The following is a 21,315-nucleotide window of genomic DNA, read 5'->3' on the forward strand; positions in this document are numbered from 1 at the left end:
GCTGACTTTTAAAATTATGCATTTTACAGAGAAAAAGTTGAAACTACAAATTTTAAATCTCATAAAAGCTAATCAAATTTGGTAGTATACATACTCCCTCCGCATCTGAATTCCATAAGCAGTGGGAGTGCTGACAGTGCCTGAGGAGTCTTTCCCACCCTCAAGCATGCATTCCTTCGCCCACTTGGGAAGAGACGCCCAGAAGAGCCTCGAGGCTGCCCCAGCCATCCCCAGCTTCCCAGTCAGTAACCAGCTTGTCTTACTCCGGTGAGCGGAGTCCACAGCACGTCTCCTCGACTGTCCCATGTGTGAAATAGAAAAGGCATCAGCCCCAGAGTGAAGTTGACTGGTGACACGTGGATGGGTCTTGTGTTAACGAAAAGGTGAATGGTGTTTTCCTGAGAGAAACCAAGTGACCTCCACCAGGAGGGCCCTTCCCGACACTGTTAGTACTGAGCTACACACTTGACTTCCTTTCTTCACTTTTTTGTTTTTCTGCTCAGTCTGGCTCTCAAGCACTTTCTTGGTCTTCTGTGTTTCACTTTCTCTTCTGTAGCCATGGTCCCTATCCTGGTCCCGGGGCAGAGCCTTCCGACAGTGTTTGACTCATGGGCACAAGTTCAAGAGTTAATGAAATGTGTTTGATTAATTTATTACAGAGTGCAGCCTCAAGTTAAAACAGTTTTGCTCTGTGGAAAATTCTTTCTGTTCAAAAGAAGGCCCTTATTTCTAAGAGCAGAGCTCTGATTTTAATTAAATAAAGAGCATTTTATGCAATTTTTTTCCTAAAAGCTTAAGACTAATTTCTATGGTTACTAGGGATATAAATCTCTAGATTGCTTTAAAACAAAGATTTGTGTTCAGGAGAGAGTTGACAGCCCCCTTTAAGAGAAGCTATTACTTAATTTTACTTTCCTAAGTTTAAACACATAAAAATATTTGTAATGATACCCCAAAGGCATCATAAAAATGTAAAATAATTGTACTCTAAAATATCTAAAATTACAGGAAATAGACCTCATTTTAAAAAATGAACTAGGATTCATGGCTAGGGAACTAGGGTGTGACACACTTCAAAATCAGAGTCTCTTGTTAGAAGGCTTTTTTTTTTTTAATCATTAAAAAAAAAATCTTTTGTTAATTGTATAGACTTTAAAATATGTCCATTCAGTTAGGAAATAATTCTTTTTAGTCTCATTACCTTTAATTTGTTCTACTGTGTGGATGCTTTCAATCCCTGCAAGAGAAGTCCTGTAATATAGAATTAGATGGGAGCCCTGGGTTTGTGTCTGTGACTCCACATTGGACTGTTGTAAGGATTGTTCACAAAGAAGGGCCCATTTTTACGGAGCACAGACACCTGGTGCATTACTCTCCCATGGTATCCTTCCTCTTTCAGTACATAATAGGAGATAATAAATTGTTCACGGTTAAAGGTATATCAAATTTTAATAAGGACAGTATGAAATGTTTGATAGGAAGACTGCAAAAAAACATTTCCCACTTTTTAAGAAATAAAGCTAATCCTTACCTTCCTTCCCATGTGATATTGTGGTTTTTCTTTTGCTGTTTTTGTTTACCAAAATGTTAGCTGGACCATATATAATAAAACCTCCCCATTTCATTCAGAAAGCAAGATAATGACTTATACAGTATTCATGCTGAAGACTGGACGTTCTGTGCAGGATGCCTCTGAGCCAGGAATGCTTTGCATTAGCTCCCATTTATATTGTGACAGCAAAATGGGAGAAGAAACTCCTTACCTTCCCTTTTTTTTTTTTTTTAAGAGACAAGAAAATGCAGTTAACCCTAGGTGTATTGGACGTGCTGTGAGCTGCGTATTTGAACAGACATAAACAGCCATCATTGCTAATGCACATGAATCAGTTTGCTTTTATCTTTCAAGCAAAGCATTTCCCATCATTTTTGTGGGTTTTTATTGAAGTTGGGAAAACTTTGGAAGTTTGTGTGAAAGTATAAATAAATGTAGGGAAGTCATGATTAGAGTGTGATAGTAAACACTCAGCAGCAAATTGGGAAAGTCTATTAAAGTCAGATGTAGCTTTTCATAATGTTTGCTCAAAATCTCACTCTTGAGAAGAAAGAGGCAGGGCCTTATGCGGGTTTGGAACAAAGGCTTGGCTGTGATTCAGAATAAAAGCCGAATGCGAAGTTTCTACGTAAGGTTTCTGGTGTTTTAAAGAGCCTTAATGATTGTTACAGAAGTCTTCACGATGCCCTTTCCTAATTTTAATAAGCATAGAAGTCACTTGTGTATCCATGTGTGTGTGTTCCAGTTTAAAAGCAAAATAGTTTCTAATAAAACTTCACATTTTTTTTTCTCAAAATAAACCTATGTGGAGATTCTTAATTCTGCCATGAGGGAAGAAAGTAAATTTGTTTAGTTATTGAAATGTACTGCAATATAGGCCATAAATAAAAATAAAATTTAAAACTTTGACTTTGTTTCAAGTTTCTTTGAGCTTGACCTCGTAGGCACTCAGCGCTTCTGTCCCTTGCTTGTGCTCTCAGGCTAGGGAGGCGCTTCATTCCCTGGGGTCTTAGAAACCGTTGACTCTGCTTTCTCTGAAACAGGACTGCAGGATCCTTAAAAGTGTGTGTGTGTGTGTGTGTGTGTGTGTGTGTGTGTGTGTGCGCGCGCGTGCACTTGTTGTTGGGGGCACTTGGTGATACATTTTGGTAAGTCGTGTAGCCAACAAATTGAGACAAGATTTTAAAGCAAAATTCTTTGTTATTATGATAAGAATATAAATGTTTACATTTGTGGTTTTTAAGCACTTTAGTCACCTAAAAAATTGCTCAAGAAAGTACAAACTTGGACTTACTCAGTTTACTGTGAAAGCTTTCAAACATGAGTTTTGAATGTATAATTTAAGTAGAGACTTGAAAATATCTTTTGTCCCAGTAAAATAATCCCTTGAAAGTATGGAATTTGAGTCTCATAGTTAAGGTCTATTATGTTATCCTTATTTTCCTAGCTGTTCTGTTCACCCTAGAAGCTGTATTAGGGACCAAGTATTTCATCCTATTTGAATGTTTAAGGGAATTCCTTTTCATTGGTCAAGTCCTCATTTTGTAAAATTTAGCAGTTGTCTGTTTGCTGAAGTTACTTAAATTCTGGAAAGACTTTTTCCACTTTCACTTTTTCAAAGCAAATGTATTAGAACCTTTTGTAACTTATTCCTTGAAACAGTACTTGCTGCAGTGTGTGTGTGTGTGTGTGTGTGTGTGTGTGTGTGTGTGTGTGAGTGAGAGAGAGAGAGAGAGAGAGAGAGAGAGAGAGAGAGAGAGAGAGCATAATGAAGGAAAGGAATCTTTTTTTTTTTTTTTTTTGAGGACAGAGAATGATTAGGCAAGGCCCTGGATTTTCTTGGAATGCCGGTATTGGTGCTGTTGGCAGAGGCCAGCATACTCGGCATTTTATTCCCATTCACTCAGCTGAATGAGGACTGTGGAGGCCAGGCTGTGGGTCTTGTTACCAAACCCTTTCTTCAGAGCCTCCCAATAGAAGGAGTGCTTGCTCATTCCTTTGCCTGCATTTTGCTAAAGAAGTAGGCTAGTGCAGAGCAGAGTTCTCCTGTTATCAGGGCAGTGTTTTCTGTGGAGTGTGAATGATTGGCATCTGTCAGGCCGCCGAGACAGTGCATATCTGTCCTCCCTCTGTACTGCTCACAGTTGCTTTTGCTGGTCCCTTGCTGATGTGAAGCAGAAACTGAACAAGGTAACAGTTTTGATGGTAAGATTAGAGGTAGCCAGGCAGACTGTCTCCTGGCTTTTAGAGACCCTCATAAGCTCAAGCCACCCCCTCCCCTTGTTTAGATATTATTTGCTCTTTTGAGTTTCAGATTACAGGAGCAATTGATCTGCATGACCTATCTTGAGAACTTTAACTTTGCAGTGGAAACTTAAACCAAATGTGTATCCTCAAGAGACAAATCATCTTAGGACCAGGCTGCTGTCACTTTGTTGTACTGTGCTGTTCTCAGGGGACCCTCGTGGTAGAGAGTGCCACCTAGTGGATATGACTTGTAGTTGCTACTGTGGGTGGAAGGCTAGAGAATTGGTCTGAATGCTTGTTTTTGGCTCACAAAGAAATGAGTTTTTATGTTGTTCCTAGCACATAAATTTAACTGTGGCCAGGATTCCAAGAAAATGAGATGTATAGCATTTGAATCTTCACACAGTTCCTCCCCTACTGCTGTACTGCTGTGATTCGTGAGTGTGTGTGTGTGCGTGTGTGTGTGTGTGTGTGTGTGTGTGTGTGTGTAGCAGTGTTCAGTCCTTGGGGACTTCATGGACTGGATAGACCCATTCTGTTGCTAAAGATCCCATTCTCTCCTGAGGATGAATATGAACTATAGATCTCAAGTTGTCTCTGGGGTTGTGTGTCTCTGATGCATGCTAATATGTTTACAGTAACCATAAAAAAGCTATATTTAAGAAAACCCTTTGTATATTGTAACTACCAGTTTTTAGGGATAGCTACTCCTTAATGCTTTTTTAAAATGACAAGTTCTCAGTAAAACTCTTTGACTTGTTGAATGATTATAGGTATTTGTTGAGCTGGGGCCTATGCTGGATCTTCAGAATCCAAGGTTCTTCTGGGCGTTTTAATTCTTCACCACAGAAGGGAGTGGTCACCTTAGGGTATGGGATGTGCTGTGATGAATATCATTGTGTTTGTCTGCTAAGTATTCTCTATTATGGATGGAAAAAATAGCAACTGCTTTTGAAGAAACTGATAAGTAAACTTAGTGCGTCATTTTCACTAAGAGCTTGGTGCAGGGGCAGTCGTAAAAGGTGGCGTGACAGCTTCTCTCTGCCTTGTCTCTTGGGCTCAAGTTTATCCCAGGGAGCCCAAGTTTGGAGGTACATGAGAACAAATTCAGAACAGCAAGAAGCTCCTTCTGGACTTGACTCTGGAGTTTGGATCCTGGCTTTCCATTCATTAACTGTCTGACCATGACAGCTTTCCTCACTTGCTAATCAGTACAGGAGTCTAACCTAGTGCCTGGTGCACAGTGGACACTGCATATCTATTACAGCTTTGGGTTAAAAAAAAGATCTGTGGAGCTTTTCTCCCATTCCCCCCTCTCCACCAGTAGTAAGGCAGATGTGTGGGCAGGTCTCATGAACGGTCTCCCCACCCTGCCGCCCACCGATCTCCTAATCATTACTGGTTAGTGTTACCTACAGCCGAGCTCGCCAGTCATCCAGGGTCGGCGACCATCTTAAGTGCCTAGCTGGAAACTTGTTCTATGTGCAGGGTGCTTACACTAGAAGTGTGTGTGTTTATGTGCTGTGTATGTGTATGTGTGTGCACATGCACACACATGCATGCTAGCAGAGTTCTTTGACCTGAGTTCCAGCAAGCAAAGAGCCTCTGAAGCTCAAAATGATATTAGAGAAGTTTGTGTCTAAGGGGTATGTTATTTCTTAGGTCAGAGTCTCAGGCATCTATATCCCATATAAGGCGGAACTATGTGGTAGATATTTGTAACTCTTTATGTAAGGCCAATAAAGAAAGTGGAAATGGAATCCTTCCTGGAAAGTGAAACGCAAGTTCCATTGTGCTCCAGTTGCTTTTTAAGCTACAAGAACAATGCCCAGTGGTGAGATTCCGGTGTGCCTCATTGCCCTGCCACCCTGCCACCACAGCTGTGGAGTGGTAAGAGTAAGGACAGGTAGAATGCAGAATGGGGTGTCGACTCCCTCCAGGGCCAGCTCACCGAGGCCAGCTCCATGGCTTGTCTCCTCTTGGTAAAGGCCTGGAACTCTTCCTTGCTGTGTCACTTCTCTTAGACATTCACCAGAAACATGTAGAATCTGCCCACATTTACACCTTTTGTGAATCATTGTCTCCTTTCTGAGAAATAGTTTCAGTTTCTGAAGGCCATACTTGGAAGTTCTGTTGTTGAGTTTATTCATGTAGTAGGTTACATAGATATTGAGAAGACTGCCAGTGTACGCAGCCTTGGCATCATGCTCTGGTGGAAGCAGGTCGCGGAGGAGACTGCTCGCCTTTGGTTACAGTAGCTTTTGGATAATCAGACACCCACATCATTCTGGAACTCGTCAGCTGGAAGAACCTGGCAGATCTTCCAGTCAACCATTGCAGCAGTTGAGGGTTTGGGGCACAGCAGTGACCCTGAGGTCAGAACTGGCTGAGTCACTCTGCCCCTGAAGGTGCCATCCTGCTCTCAGCCTTCATGCTGGCCATCCATGACAATTTCTGCTTTCAAGAGAGCAGGGCAGATAAAGGCTGTGCATGGAGGTCAGCACGAGCACTGGCCCCGGGGAAAGTGTGTGGTGAGTCAGAGGGAGATGGTGAGAAAGAGGCAGTGGGAGCAGAGGGAAGATTCTGAGGGCATGCACTGGGCACAGGCAAACAGGCTGGTTGGTAGGTATAGCACACAGAAACTTGCCTGGCAGAAGCCTATTTTCTACTTGGTGTGCGTGACCTTAGATAAGGGCGGTGTGGGGTTGGGGAATCCACACCCCTCTCATTGGTCTGGTTTCCCAGGGCCTCATCCAGGAAGAGTATCTCACCTCACCACCTGCAACTCTAGCTGCCTTCATCATGACTCCCACGGCCACCAGCCATGGCCTCTGATCCTTATCGAAGAAACCACAGTCTGTGCCTTTAGTTAGAGAACTGAACTGCTCTCAAGTTTATGTCATTGCAGTTGTGTGTTCTGGTCCCCTTGCACTCTGTTCAGAGGAATTCTAGGAGCCCATGGTTTTCACTGGACTCCTGCACTTGGCCTAACAGACCAAACCAAAATGGAGTCATTCATGCTAATGCTGCTGAACCAAACCAAAGTGTTAATAAAGATGAGTGTTTTGTTTCTTTGGATGCTGGAGAACCTAGTTTATCTGGGTTTAGTGCAACAAAAGTGACTCCAAAAGCAGTACCAAAGACTCAGGGTTGACGGATCCTGATTGTTAGTCTATAGCTCGGGCTCCTGTTGCTGCCCAAAAAAGCCAGGGTCCTGCTGAAGGAGAGTGGAGGCCAGCTCTTCATGAATGGCAGGCTAAGCCAACATGATCTGGAGAAAGAGAGAGAGAGAGAGAGAGAGAGAGAGAGAGAGAGAGAGAGAGAGAGAGAGATTGGTTTTTGACAGTCATCTTTCTCTTTACCACTATCCTGGCAACTGAACTCAGGGCCTTGCACTTGCCAGGCAGGTGGGTGCTCTACCACTGAGCTGAGTATCAGGATCATAGGTGTGTGCCACCTTTCTGAGTGCCCAGGTTCTTTGTTGATTTTTTAAGTTAAAATACATTGATGCTTTTTAATTAGAGTTGTTTTCAATGGCAAAATAGTAAGAATTACTAATGACAGGAGGCCAGGAAAAGCATGAACAAAATGAAGACATAATTTATCAGTAGCTCTCTTGGGGAAGTCATCTTAGTTGATGTAAAGCCAACTTGATTCAGTGACTCAAGGGTGGGCATTCTGAAGTGGCATCAGTAACAATACTAAGTCCAGACATGGGAGGCAGTAGTTCTGCCAACACAAGGCTTCCAGTCTATTCTGGGCATCATGTTGGTATGTGAGACCCATGACCTGATGTATTTAAAGTAATGAATGTGTCCAGAAGCCACAGATGTTATTTCAGGTAAAGAATTCATGAGAATTCTGGGAATGTTTAGCCTAGAGGAAGGGAAGCCTCCTTGTGTAGGAACACAATAACTGAAGTTTCTCCCGCCCTGAGTGTTGAGAGGGGGACCTCATGTGTGCCCAGCGAGCATCTGCTGCTGAGCTGTGCTCCCAGCTCATTGAACTGGGTTCAGAGGACTTTTTACTGTTTGAAGTGGAATGACTTCCCAAGAGGCAGTAGGCTCCCCATGTGCTGTCCTTCACAATTAGAATTGAGAGAGGGAGAGGGGCTCTCAAGTCTTTGGGGTGATGGGGACAACTGGTAGTGAGCCATGAGCCAGAGTGGAGTGGAGTGGTTGCCCAGTGCTCTTCCAGGACATGCTCCCTGTGATGCAGCAGTGCAGTGTCCAGAAGACAACTGAACTGGGAGAGAGGTGGGCCTGGTGCATGCTTTCTGGGCTCGTGACTAAAGCTGTGATCACAGTGAGTATACCCCAAGTGGAAAGGACTGCAGCAAAGGTTGAACTTAAGAAGCAGATTCTACAGCTCGGTGCAGGCAGAGAGCAGCCCTCAGAAGGAGGCAGGCTGTAAAGAGGACTGGATGTCAGGAGGGCCCTGTGAGGACTGGAAAGGAACTCCCAGAAGGGCAGTGCTTTCCAACCTCCCTAATGCGGCGACCCTTTAATACAGTTCCTCCTGCTGTGTGACTCCAGCCACAACATTATTTTTGTTGCCACTTCACCACTATTATTTTGCTACTGTTATGAACTGTAGTGTAAATACCTGTGTTTTCTGATGGTCTTAGGTGACCCATGTGAAAAAGTTATTTGACCCCTGAGAGAGGGGTCATGACCCGCGGCTTGAGAGCCACTGCTCTAAGGATGACTGCCTGCAATGAGGGCCATCATTCTGTGGTGGGGGGAAGTGGAAGGAACATAATACTTGCTTACTCAACAGTTACCGGAAGAACCCTTCATAGACCAGTGGACAAGCAGGGCTGAGCCAGACTCTCCATAGGTGACTTGTCTAGAGAGGGGAGCTTCTCTCCTGGGACCTAATTCAGACATCTCCCAGGGGCACTTCAGCAGGGACTGTGCACTCCAGGCCTGTTAGTTCTGCTTTCAAGTCAGGCTTTTAGTAATTGGTGGTGAAATTCTCTTTCAGTTAGGACAGAGGTATTGGATTTTGAACTCAGTAGGCCCCAGATTCAGCTCGGAACCCATCCTTATAGAAGGTTTGTACAGCTTATCAGTAGCTGGCAAGCTGTCACTCCACAGCACTGCTCTTCTGACTCCGCTTCACACTGACTGGCGACAAGCTGTGTCCCCTGACTGAATGAAAAATAAAGAAGTAATGCCTTTGTTATGGACGTTTTACAATATGCCAGAGGGACCTACTGGAGTCTCTTTAATCTTGAACAATGCTTGCTTCTTTCAGAGGCAAATTATGCAAATCGGTTCTTAGTGTTCTGAAATCCATCAAGTCTTTGTTGGTAGTGTTATGAGTGCCAGCAGAACAGAGTTCCTATCATCCTGGGCTGGGGAGGGAGCTACAAGTGAGGCCACTGCAGTGGTCAGCAAAAGACCTTGTTCACTGCTTTGAACTGCCCTGAGGTGATAGTGCAGCCATTGAAAGGAATCCTACCATTTTTCACAGTGCTTTTGTTTTAGTTTATCTTGTTTGTGTAATTTACAAAGCACCCAGGAAGTAACAGATAGCCAAGCTGTTCTGTAGGAGACACTCTTAAACAAAGCTGGGCCTGCTGCCATGTTCCTCTAAGTTCCATTTGTGTTCATTCTGTCCAGTGCCTTATTGTAAAAACTTCCAAACTCATCCAAAGTACGCGGGTAGGTGTGAAACAGTGTCCTTTCAATTTCATTGTGTGCAGAACAGTTAACTTGGAGGAATCCTTTGATTCCAAACTAAATGAAAGAACGAGAGAAGTTGAAAGGCCCTTGCGGGGAAATGGTGGTACTATTGAGTGACCGCCCGTGAGTGCTGCTGCTTTCAGGCTAGTGCTGCCATCTAGTGGACAGGGAAAGTGTGCAGCTAACTAGCTGAGTTAGAATTTTCAAACTCACTGTACTGAAATCCTTGTGGAGGAGAGTTTTCTATTTTTTCCCCCAGAATTCAGCAGAAATGTGATAAAATATTCTTAAAATATCCCTCACAAATCATATTTTGATCAGTGTCTATGGAAAATAATCCTGGAGGACTTGCATATATATTTTTGAGTTAAGGGATTGCAAATACTGAGAAAACAGAAGGGCCGGAGTGCAGTGGAAGCATCTGAGATTGTTTGGCGATTATCTGCCAGGATCTGAGGAGGCCTGTGACTAAGCAGTAAGACGCTGCAGAAGCAAAAAGGTGACTGCTTAGGTGACGTGTTATAGCACAGCCCCTGCCTGGGCCATTTAATGCACAGGGAATGCTTGCTTTTCTAATTGTACAGATTATCTCCTTTGTTGGGGCTCACCCTAGAGCACTGTGTTTCTCTTATTAAACTTTTGGAAGTTTAAAAAAGGAAAAAGAAAGAAATCGGTGTGGACTAAGTTGATGAGCTGGGAGTGGTGGCCACACCTTTAACTAATCCTAGCATTTGGGAGGCAAGGACAGGCGGATTTCTGTGAGTGAGGCTGTCCTCAGTTCCAGGCCAGCCAGAGGCACACAGTACTGTTTGTTCAAAAGCAGAGCTCTCGTCTTAGAGGGGATAAACATTTAGGTCACCCCAAATCCCATGTTCCAACAAAGAACCAGTTTCATGAAGTCTTTTTTATATTAATAGAGCAAAAAGATCACAAAGTAAGACATTTCACACACATTAGTGGAAACACCAGAAAGGCAGGCTATAGCAAAGTGGAGAAATCTCAGGTAGAGGCCGAACGTGCTCTCTGACAGCACTCTGAACCCTTTGATTGGTGGAAACTAGGGGTCTGGTCATACGTTCCAAAGGATTCCTGTCTGGTAGTCATAGGATGTTAGGTCTGACAGAGGTGGGCTATAAGAAATGGATATTTAAAGGGCACTTGACTTCCAACATTCCATCCTTTGCATATCACTGAAGTACCAGTCAGCTTTTGATGACAGCTTCTTTCCAGGAATTCTTACCCACAGTGAAACCTTGTCTCAAAAATGGAAAAAAAAAAAATGAAACTACTTTGGACTAGTAATAGACATGAAAGGAATTCAAAACAAGATGTGGCATATCTATGCTTGCTCTAAGGTCCTTAACCTGGCCTGGAAATAGCAGAAGACACTGTCAGAAGCTAGCCCCTGAGTAGAGCCTTACAAGCAGGAATAAGTCAAATAGAACTCCAGGATTAGAAACTGGAGAGGCAAATAATCCAGTGTCTTGGGTGGGGTATTTCCCCTGAGACAGTATAGGTTATCGTCACAGCTCCTGGTTGGTTGCCCACCAGAACTTGACGGTAAAATCCTAACACCAAAGACACCGCAGACTTTGGTCACAGAACACGGAGAAATCAAGCTGGTGCTATAACAGGAAGCTTCTTCCCAGTAGACTAGCTCTCCTGGTACTGAGGTGCTTACATACTGTCAACCACAGTAATGACCAGCATGACAAAATGTGACCACCGGTGGCACAAATGTTATGGGCATGGGGGGTGAACAGCTGCTTTTTTCAGAAATAGAGTTAAGGCCCTCTCCGCAGGAGGACACACCTGCCAGTCTTGTAATTATGGCCTCCGGGTGGTGCGCACAGAGACCCCCCCAGGAGTGAACCTGCTGCTTTGTTTGGCTCAGTGTCCACAGTCTCAAACTGATGCCTAAATTCCCTCTCTCTACCCTCAGTTAGTGCAGCCCTCTGACTCATCAGAGGAGTTTCTGGTGCAGTTGCTGGTGGGCAGTGCAGAACCCAGCAGCCAATCAAGCGGTCAAGAACAGCGGCCACCTCCCCCTGCTTCCTCTGCTTTCTTTCCTCTGACCCCCTTGCCAAGCTCCACATAGACCTTCCTGGAGCCTCTTTTCGTTGTGGGTGTGGATCACTCAAGTGCCTGTGTGTCCTTACATGTGTAAACTGTGTTTGAGGTAGCTTGGTGATTAGGATCAAAATAAATGGCCACGTCCAGGTCCTTGCGAACCTTCTTCCTAACACTCTGAAGATCTTGCCAGTTCTGAGCTTCCTGGGTTGCAAAACATGGAACAAGAACTCATTTCAAGGAAAACACTTGGGTCTGTAAAGACGTACATCTGTTGCAAGTCTGTCTGTATGCAAACGTTTAAAGATAGGACTTTGACTTTAAAAAGAGTTTTAGGGTAGGTAAGATGAGTCAGCCCAACTCTTGTTGCCCAAGCCTGAGGGTCTGAACTTGATCTCCAGAACCCATGTGAAAACGGAGGACTACTGGCATAACAAAGTTGTCTCCTGACATCTACACATGCACCACGGCACACATCTTACATATATGTGCAAAGAATAATAATCAAGTTTAAACATTTAAAAACAGAGTATTTTCTTAGATCACCAAATGCAAGCATTCCCACATGAACCCCAGCTGATTTGTGTAAAGGCAAGTACAGGGTAGAATAAACAGCCTCGCCTTTGAGTCTGGCTTTTGATCTCTTCTAGTTCTGCTGCTCACTGGCCTTGTGACCTTGTGCAGGGCCTGTTTCCACATTTAGTAACTGGAGTAGTGGTCGATGTCCAAAGCATACAAATGTCCTGAGGGTAAAATCCTAGCATATTTGTAGCTGTCGAGCAGTGTATCTTGCCGAGCACGCAGGTGGTCCATGGGTTGTGATGACTGTGTAGAATGTGGAGGAATGTAGATCAGAAGGGAACTGCCAGCTCATATGGCCTGTGCCCTCCAGTTCTTCCTCGTCCTCCTATTGAGTCAGGTGCTAGAGAAATAAGGCGTGGTACTTAGACTGCCTGCCTAGCTTGTGTCTCTGAGCCAGGGGCATCTCTCTAACTCAGTCTTCTCCCTGGTTGAATGAGCACATGAGAGAGTTCTTACCCACTGGAAAGTCTGCAGCATGACAAGCTATGCATGCAGAGCTTTGAGATTCTATCTGCCCTGGAGGAGGCTCTGAGTAAGGCTTTATTGGGGTGGTTTTTAATGTGCTCTTAGTACATTAAGTAGAACATAAGCAAACACTGCAAGTTCTTAAATGCAGTAGCTAGAGTCCGTTGGGGCTTGGTTGTTGGTCTAAGTATCACTGACTAGTCATTTTTTAACAGGAAATCTCTCCCCTTCAAATGACTAGAATTAAGAAAGTGCTAAATGGGAAGCCTTAAAATAAGGTGGAAGAGTGATTGACGGACACCTGACATCAACCTCACACATATACACACACAGAATTCTTAATGTTTTCTTATTGCATTTCATTCTTGGCATTAAAATATTTTATTTAGTATGCTGATGTTGAGTTGCAATACCATTTTAAATTAATTCTTTGAAGATTTCATGCATGTGTACAATGTATTTTGATCATATCGCCCCCCTCCCCCTTTCCCTAGACCCCTAGGCACTTTAATAGCTCACTAAGTCTGGTGCTGTCCTCATGTGCAGGGGTGGAGGGGGTCCACTGGAGCATGGGCATCCTAACAGGCCACTTCCCAGAAGACAACTGACTCTGGCAGCAGTATTAGGGGAAGGGCTGCTGATGTTGTTAAGTGACCTTTTAACTTGGCAAGAGTTACATTTAGTCCTGAGTGAGCTTCACTCTTTTTCGTTTGTTTGCTTTTGTTTTTATTTTTCAAGTCAGTGTTTCTCTGTGTAGCCCTGGCTGTCCTGGATGCTTCCCGAGTGCTGGGATTAGAGGCGTTTGCCACCACTGCCTGGCTACTTCACTCTGTTTTAATGAACTCATTGGATGGAAATTTGCTGTTGTGGAGCAGGTGAAGTTTGGGGTCATGTTTGTTAGACTTGTAACTGAAATATTGTGTCATTGTTTTTTGTGAGCCATGGGCCCCTCTCACTTCTGCATCCATCTACAGGACCATGTCTCCCTTGCAGATTAGACCCAGCTGACTGTAGGGCTGGCCTGTGTCCTGGATCTCTCTGGAGCTTATAAGACTTTTTATGAGAATCTTTCTGGCTCCTTATCAGAGCTCTTTTGGAAATGAAGCCTTAAGTAGATATGTCTATTTCTCAGCTCACAGCAGATTGCTGTAGATCCCAGCTTAAAGCAGCAGGTAGACAGTCTTCTGGTCCTGTGGCTTATGTATCCTCACCTGGGCTGCCCACCACATATAGACAAGTGTGTTGCAAAGACCCTCGGGGAAGATCCATTCAGTATGTCTCACACCACCTCTTTGGCTCCTCCACCTCCTTCATTGTGTCAGAACCCCCATGATCACACTGGGCTACTCATCCAGAATGATGCTTTGGTTTGAAAGTCAGCAGGCTACTCACCACCAGTGACAGGGTTGGGCATCTTTCCAGAACAGAGTAGAGGGAGTGCCCTGGGATGTCTGGGAAAGCATTTTGCTTTCTACAGTAGGTATAGCCATTGTGGGATTATTTAGTACCCCCTGTTCATTTAATATTTAGTGAAGGTTTTGAGAGACAGTTTTTCACCAGAAAACAGAAAGTTCCAGGGAGGACAGTTAGTGTCACCCTCTGGGAGTTTCCATTCTACCCAAGGGAAATCAGGTCATGGCCCCAGCATGGGCATGGTTTTGTTAGGCAGGAGCAGGTTCTGTAACTGGTGCACACTCAGCACTTTAGGAGGGAAACGCTCTTGAACAAGGAAGAGCAGAATGTTCATAGGACAGTCAGAGGAAGAGCGGCTCCTGTGGGTGTCCAGGGATGGGAAACCCTGGACTCGAACCCTGCAGTCCGAACTGGGCTACACTAAGACCTTGCAGCTGTACAGTGGAGGACTTGGATGGCCAGATTTGGCATTCTGCTTCCACTCTTTAGGCAGATGTTGGTGCCCCCCCCACACACACAGCCAAGCTTTGACTGTAGTGTTTTAAAGCTAGAACTGTGCCAATACTGAAAAGTCTACCATCTACTTCCCTTTCTTTCTTGTCATGGTCTACCTGACCTGCCAAGGGTTTTGACTCCTGGTAAGCAGGCAGGGCTTGAAACAGAAGAATTGCTGTATCAAATCTTACATGTCATGTGAGAGACTTTGCTTGTACATTTTATAATCTTTTCCCCACTGGACTTGACAGTGAGATTTTAGGATGCAGGGTAGATAGGAAATAGGAGGAACATAAGGAAGTCAGCTCTGGTAACTAGGAACCATGCCCAGTATGGACTCAGACCTGAGCTTGAACCTGAGTTCTGTATACTGAGTGGGTGACTTGAAACATATTCTCTACAAGGTTCATATTCCCAACTGGTTATGGGAATCGTGGTGGTCAGTGAACACAGCAGGACCCTTGGAAAGAGGAGAGAATATGTTTGAAAGTGGATGTTCTGCCCGGTGTTGGACAGACTAGGTCAGTGTTTGTTAAACAAGTAGACATCCTAATCACACTTGGAATTTTTTTCTCTGTGCTTTTTAAGTGCCCTAGAGCACCTTTCTAAACTGCATTATTACTACTAGTCAGGACCCCAGGGAAGCTGGACTAACCTCTGTCCCACATCTCCAGACAAAGCTGGTATGTGTGAGGATGCTGATCATCCTCAGTGCTTCCTGTGCATAGACTTGTGAGGAACACTGTGCAGGCTCCTGGGCAGTTCCTGGTGAATCTGAAAAGAGAAGCATGCATATAACAGCTAAGTCAGCATTTACAGCATGTCACATGGGAGGTGTGCAGAGGTCCTTTTAAATGCAAAGCCAAGTGAAAATTAGCCTGAGTTGGTCTACAGAAAATCCTGTGGAGAAGTACAAGTTCAGCAGATCTGTCAGCAGGAGCGCAAAGGCAAGAATGGAGGCCTGAGTGAGCAGTAGTTAGGGGACAGAAACAGGCCACGGCTGGCTAATCATTCTCTCGCTTTCAGAACACTTGTCCCCAAGTCTGTGACCTGAGATTGAATTACTAACTCCCCACTGGCATTTAGGTGTTCTAGAGCAGGGTTGGTTTAGTTCCCAGTGCTGGAGATGGAAGCAGGGCCTGGAGGATCCCAGACAAGGGCTCCTGTGCCTAGAATACACCAGCAGCCCCAGAGCAGGCTTGTTCTTAAACTTGAAGTTATCTTCTCATCTGTAGGAGCACCCACCAAGAGGGTGGGGTCCATGGGGTTTAAATAGTTGTCCAAATCATCTCCAACTGTGCTGCTCCCACAAGTTCTGTTTATATACCTGTAGCTTCAGCCTCAGGACCCATCCCCACAATACCTGAGAGAAAAATGACTGTCAGTGAATGTAGATACAATACACTCAAAGAATTGCCCCTTAGTGAGCTCATGAGGTACACCGTCTGGTGTAGTCTGTACGTTCCTTTGGTGTCACCTGTGCCTAGCATCATAGGTCACTACAGTTAGAAGAAGAAGAAGCCGCTTGTAAGAGACCCCCTCCCCATGAGAGTTAGCGTGGGAGTTAGTGGCTGTGAGATCCTAACACCAAAGTTGTGACTTGGTTATGGTGGCTCATGCCTGTCATCTCAGTACTCTGAGTATGGAGGCAGGAAGACCATTAGTTCAAGGCTATCCTGAGCTGTGTAGCTAGACCTTGTTTTAGCACACACCCCTTCCAGCAAAATTAGAAACAAGTTTTGGAATTCACAGTTCAAAGTCTCTCTGCTGTTGTGCTGTACTGTGTGGGAAAGTGTGCTCACTCAGTGTGTGCCTGTCCATAGAAAGTGTGCTCACTCAGTGTGTGTCTGTCCATAGAAAGTGTGCTCACTCAGTGTGTGCCTGTCCATAGAAAGTGTGCTCACTCAGTGTGTGTCTGTCCATAGAAAGTGTGCTCACTCAGTGTGTGTCTGTCCATAGAAAGTGTGCTCACTCAGTGTGTGTCTGTCCATAGAAAGTGTGCTCACTCAGTGTGTGCCTGTCCATAGAAAGTGTGCTCACTCAGTGTGTGTCTGTCCATAGAAAGTGTGCTCACTCAGTGCGTGTCTGTCCATATAAAATGTGCCATCTTCTTCTTTGTAGATTTCTCACATTGGGAAGCTGAGAGATTTCCTCCTGGAACACAGGAAGGAGTATATTAATGCTTACAGGTAAGTGGGTTCTTCTTTAAAGACTTGGATGGCTGCGTTCCTTTCTGTTGTACATTCCGCTCTTTTTGGCCTCACTTTTTACTAACTCACAGCTGTAGTGTCTATTACAGTGATAACTCCATGGGAAGGGGAGGGGTTACTTCATCTTCTACTTCCATCCAAGGTCTATGATTGAGGAGGCAGGAACTGACACACAGGCTCTAGAAGAACACCACTCACTGGCTTGCTTCCCGTGGCTTGCTCATCCTTCTTCCGTATATATACACCGTGGACCACCTGCCAGGGGTGACACCACATCAATGATTACCGAGGAAAATGCCCTCCACTACAGACGATGGAGGCATCGTCTCTGTTACATTCCCTTTCCCCAGATGACCCCAGCTTCTGTTGAGTTGATGGACACTCCCCAGTGCATCAGCTAGGTTATGGGGCGGGGTGTGTGTGTGTGTGTGTGTGTGTGTGTGTGTGTGTGTGTGTGAGAGAGAGAGAGAGAGAGAGAGAGAGAGAGAGAGAGAGAGAGAGAGAATATCCGCAGAGTGAAGCAGAACGGCATGGTGGGTTTGTGCTGAGTCACCAGTTGCCACTTGTCAGCAACAGACGCTTCCAGTCTGTGTGTTTCTCTGTCCATTTTCTAATAATGGATGACTGTGGATAGTGCTGTGCACAGAGGTGAGAACACGTGTGTCCATGTCACCTGGACCTGGGGAGGAACAAGATTTTTAAGGCTCTTAAGTTATTTTGACCTGTGTTTGGCCATCTCTGTCTGTGACTCTGACTTCTCTGGTTTGGTGGCATTCTTGTGAGCCTATTTCCAGCCCCCACCCTGCGTCTGTCACTGGGCCATGCTTGTCTTGCCAGTTCTCTTCCTAACAGCAACCTCCTCCTTTTGACACTCCCTGGAGACAGACACAAAGCTCTCTGGCTTGGCCTTTGTTCTTACAGCATATCTCAGGAGGGCTCCACTCAGCCCTCGTGTACTTACGGTCACCTTCCTCCTGGTGATGAAGTCCCATTTCTATCAGCAGCCGTTTGCTTTCATCACTGTCTGAGTAGATCCACTGTGAGTGCCCACTGCATTGGTATTGGATCACCTTCTCCTCTTAACTCAAGCTCCTAGACCCTGTCTGCCATGGTGTGCCAGCCTTGCCAGCCTTCCTGGAAGGCTTCAGGGCATGTCCGGATGAAGTACTTCCTGTTCCACACATCCTCTTCCAGCTTCAGCCCTCAGCGTGTGGACTCTGTAGTGTATGGAGGACAGAGGAGATCCCATGCATGCTGAGGCCTTAATTCAGCTGTCTTCTAAGAAGCCCTCTCTACCACTACCCCTGACAAATCTCTCCTGTTAGTGTTGATTTCTCCAACTTGTGTATTTTCTTTAAACATGAATCACAGTGTGTAATTATTTAGTCAGTAGGTTTTTGTCACTAGTTTGTAAATTTTGTGAAGTCAAAGACCTTAATTTCTCACTCACATTTCTATAATGCTTCAGCTATACTTTGCATTCAATCAGTATTTGTCAGATAATATACAAATGATTCCCTCATATCCCTAAGGCACATGGCTAGTCACTGGTTCTCATCCCCAGGTGTTCTGGCCCCATCTTAAAAGATTTTGTCACGACAGCAAGAGAGTGCTCCTGGTATCTGGCAGGTGGGGCAAAGGCATGCCAATTATCCTGCAGTGCACAGCACAGCCTTCCATTACCACAGGGCAGCTGGCATTGACCACGAAGGGGCTTTCCCAGCCTGACCTGCTCACTGTCCACACATACATGGATCTGTGAACACCTGCCCAAGGCCTTCTGCAGTTTTCGAGACGTAGAGTATATCGGAGAGTAAGGCAGGAACTATCCCTCCTTTTTGTAGCCTGCATGCTAGAGGGCTGGCACAGAGTTATGGTGACATGTAAAGACGGGCAAGCCATGCGGTGGGAGTGCTGGGGAAGTTTGTAGTTGTCCGTAGTGTGGCTAGGACGGGCTCTTGAGGCTCCTCCTTGTAGACTCCTCTCTGAGGCTTGAACTCCCTGGCAGGATCGTGTTCTTCCTGCCTTGCTCTTTTCTCCTGCTTTCCATCCTCTGCAGGGAAGGCAAAGTTCCACCGGGGGCCCTGTACTCCCAACCCCAGTGCTTCTGAAAGCCAGCTACATACATGCTTCCCATTGGTGTGACTTGGCCCTCTTCTTCCCTTACACACACACACACACACACACACACACACCTTGCTTCCTCCCTAAGCCACACTGTTTCATTTCACTTAACATCAGGGTCTGCCAACTCTGGAAAGAGGGTTAGCACCTCAGACTTTGTGGGCCATGCTGAACACTAGATGGCAGTGTAAATTTTATTTCTGAAGGTGTGTCCCTGTATCAGGTACAAATTCAATAGGTTGCTAACAAGAAGCTGCAGTGATTTGAGGAAATACAAATGGCTGGAGCCTAGCAATTTCCAGCCCTTTTCCTTGTCTCTCACAATTGAGGCTACAGGTGCAATTGTATAGACCTTTCTTGAAAGTCTTTTGCCCTGCCAGTGGCACTCACACAAGCATGCTAACTATTCCTCAGGCTTCCAGGCTTGCTAAACATGTGTGGAGCTCTGTGATAGTGTTGTCAACTGACCTGACCAGACACCGAGTCACCTAGGAGATAAGCCTCTGAGTACCTGTGGGAATTATCTAGGTCAGGTTAATGGATGTAGCTGTAGGCAGGACCCCTCCCCTGGGTGGGGTCCGTTGAACTATTTGAAATAGCGAGCCGAGCACCGGCTTTCACTGCTCTCTGCTGCCTGGGGTGAATGCAGTGTGATCATCTGATTCAGGCTTTTGCTGCCTTGGCATGCCTTCTGCGATGGACCATACCCTGAACACTGGGCTGAACTAGCCTTTCACGCTTAAGTTGCTTTTGTCCCAGCAACAGGAAAAGACTAAGAAGGAGCCACCCCATCAAGTGGGGTACAAGAATAGCAGAATGCTTATATGCCCAGACTGAGCCAATTTTCCATAAAAGCCAGAACTATAAAGAGCATTGTGCCGAGGCTTGAGTAACAATGTTGAATGTAACTGCGTAACTGCAAACACAAGAAAATTCTGGCTGTTAAGAGATGCAAGATTTTGAATGAGGAAAAGAGAAGAAAAAGGGTCAAGAGGTCCAGTTCCAAGCTACTTTGTTACAAAGTCAATAAATTCCGGGTTTCATCCACATTAAAGGTTAAAGGCCCCTTATTAACACTCCCATTGCCTTGGAAAAGCATCTGGCCAGGTAGATGGTGAGGGCTATGGAGGTGGTCTGGCTCCAGGCCACCCCAGCACTATAAGAGTCCTGAAACCCATCTTATCTCCAAACGGCAGTGTCTTGTTCCAGGCTAGGTTCTGCCCACTGCCTGTTTCGATACAGGATGTTAGCTAAGGTCAGTTTCATGTGTGTAAATGGTTGAGGGTGAGATAAAAGAAGACAACTTTTTGCCACATTTGAATGACATGAAATTCCAGTTTCAGTGCTGTTGGGAGAATGGTACCGGTGCAGTAGAATCTGAAGATGATTGTAATGGGAGGAGGGGCAGAGCAAGTGTCCAGGGGTCCCAGACTGCACAGCGGACTGGCATCTCAGTTCAGCCCACTTCAGCCCCAAGCCTGTCTCTTCCCAGCCACTGTGGTAGCAAATGCTGGGGCTGATGGCCAGGCCCCTGGGGACATACTTAGCCCCTTTGAGCAGCTCATAGAACTGTGTTCCTGAGGCTTCTTTACTCTATAGCAGCCCAGCATTTTGTAGAAATTTAGTCTTCTCTGCTATCCCTTACACTCCAGTTGTAGCCTACCCTGGTCTTCTGCCTTTGAAAGAGCAAAAGAGCATGGGCTTTGGGACCAGACATGCGTCGGTCCAGTTTGGTTGGGTATCAGTCCATATGTACAACTCACATCACTGCTCTGTGCTTCTTTTCTTTCTTATGCAACATGAACCATGGTCTTAGGAGGATTAAACATGTGAATTCCTGGCACACAAGAGTCCCTTGGTGAGTGACGATTGAGTTAACTCTGATGACCCATGATGCCTTGACCATCATAAAGCCAGGATGGGGGTTAACTAGGCCAACAGGCAGAACTATAGGTGAGCTGGTGTGTGAGATTCTGGTACTAAATTAGACTCAGGTTAGTGCCGCTGAGCAGTCATAGTCCCTGGCTCCCAGCAGGGCCAGGTGCCTTTGCTAGGAGAGAGTGGAACAGAGGGAACCTCTGCTGTCTGTGGGCAGGCCAGTCTGGAGATGCGGGTGAGATGGGGAGGGGGCTAGGTACATATCCAGTTCCTTTGGCCAGGGTACTCACCAGGGAAATTCCTGCTCCTCTCTTGGGAGGCTGAAGAGGGGGAAGCCTAGGTTCACTCTGGGGAAACTAATGCACACAGAAGTGCCAGGACAAGGGACTAGTGTCCCTACACTGTGCTATCCCTGAAGATGGAGACCAGCCTCCCTCATCCACTCCCACCATGTTCTCTTTCCCTAAGGTTGTAGAGTACTGCCAGCCATCCAGCTTTACAGCCCCCGTCCCAGTACAATGTGCTGGCCTTGGCCTGCTCCTAGGAACATTTTATAAGCAGTATAATCACAGAATTGAAAGAGCATGGG

The 21,315-nt window shown here is 45.5% G+C and overlaps 1 protein-coding gene across 3 annotated transcripts in view; it reads left to right on the top strand.

Annotated features, from left to right (window-relative positions):
- Stx18 (syntaxin 18) overlaps nucleotides 1-21,315 on the top strand; it is a 101,782-nt gene that overhangs the window by 42,505 nt on the left and 37,962 nt on the right. For 2 of the 3 annotated variants that reach the window (XM_036200265.1, XM_036200266.1), the window contains one exon: nucleotides 16,636-16,703. In XM_036200265.1, coding sequence (XP_036056158.1) covers nucleotides 16,636-16,703 — 68 coding nt within the window. Of the gene's footprint in view, nucleotides 1-13,462; nucleotides 13,482-16,635; nucleotides 16,704-21,315 lie in introns of those variants that run through there. The other variant, XM_036200267.1, reaches the window with a different exon arrangement.

The sequence above is a fragment of the Onychomys torridus genome, chromosome 10 (genome assembly GCF_903995425.1).
Source record: "Onychomys torridus chromosome 10, mOncTor1.1, whole genome shotgun sequence".
In the NCBI taxonomy this organism is placed as follows: domain Eukaryota; kingdom Metazoa; phylum Chordata; class Mammalia; order Rodentia; family Cricetidae; genus Onychomys; species Onychomys torridus.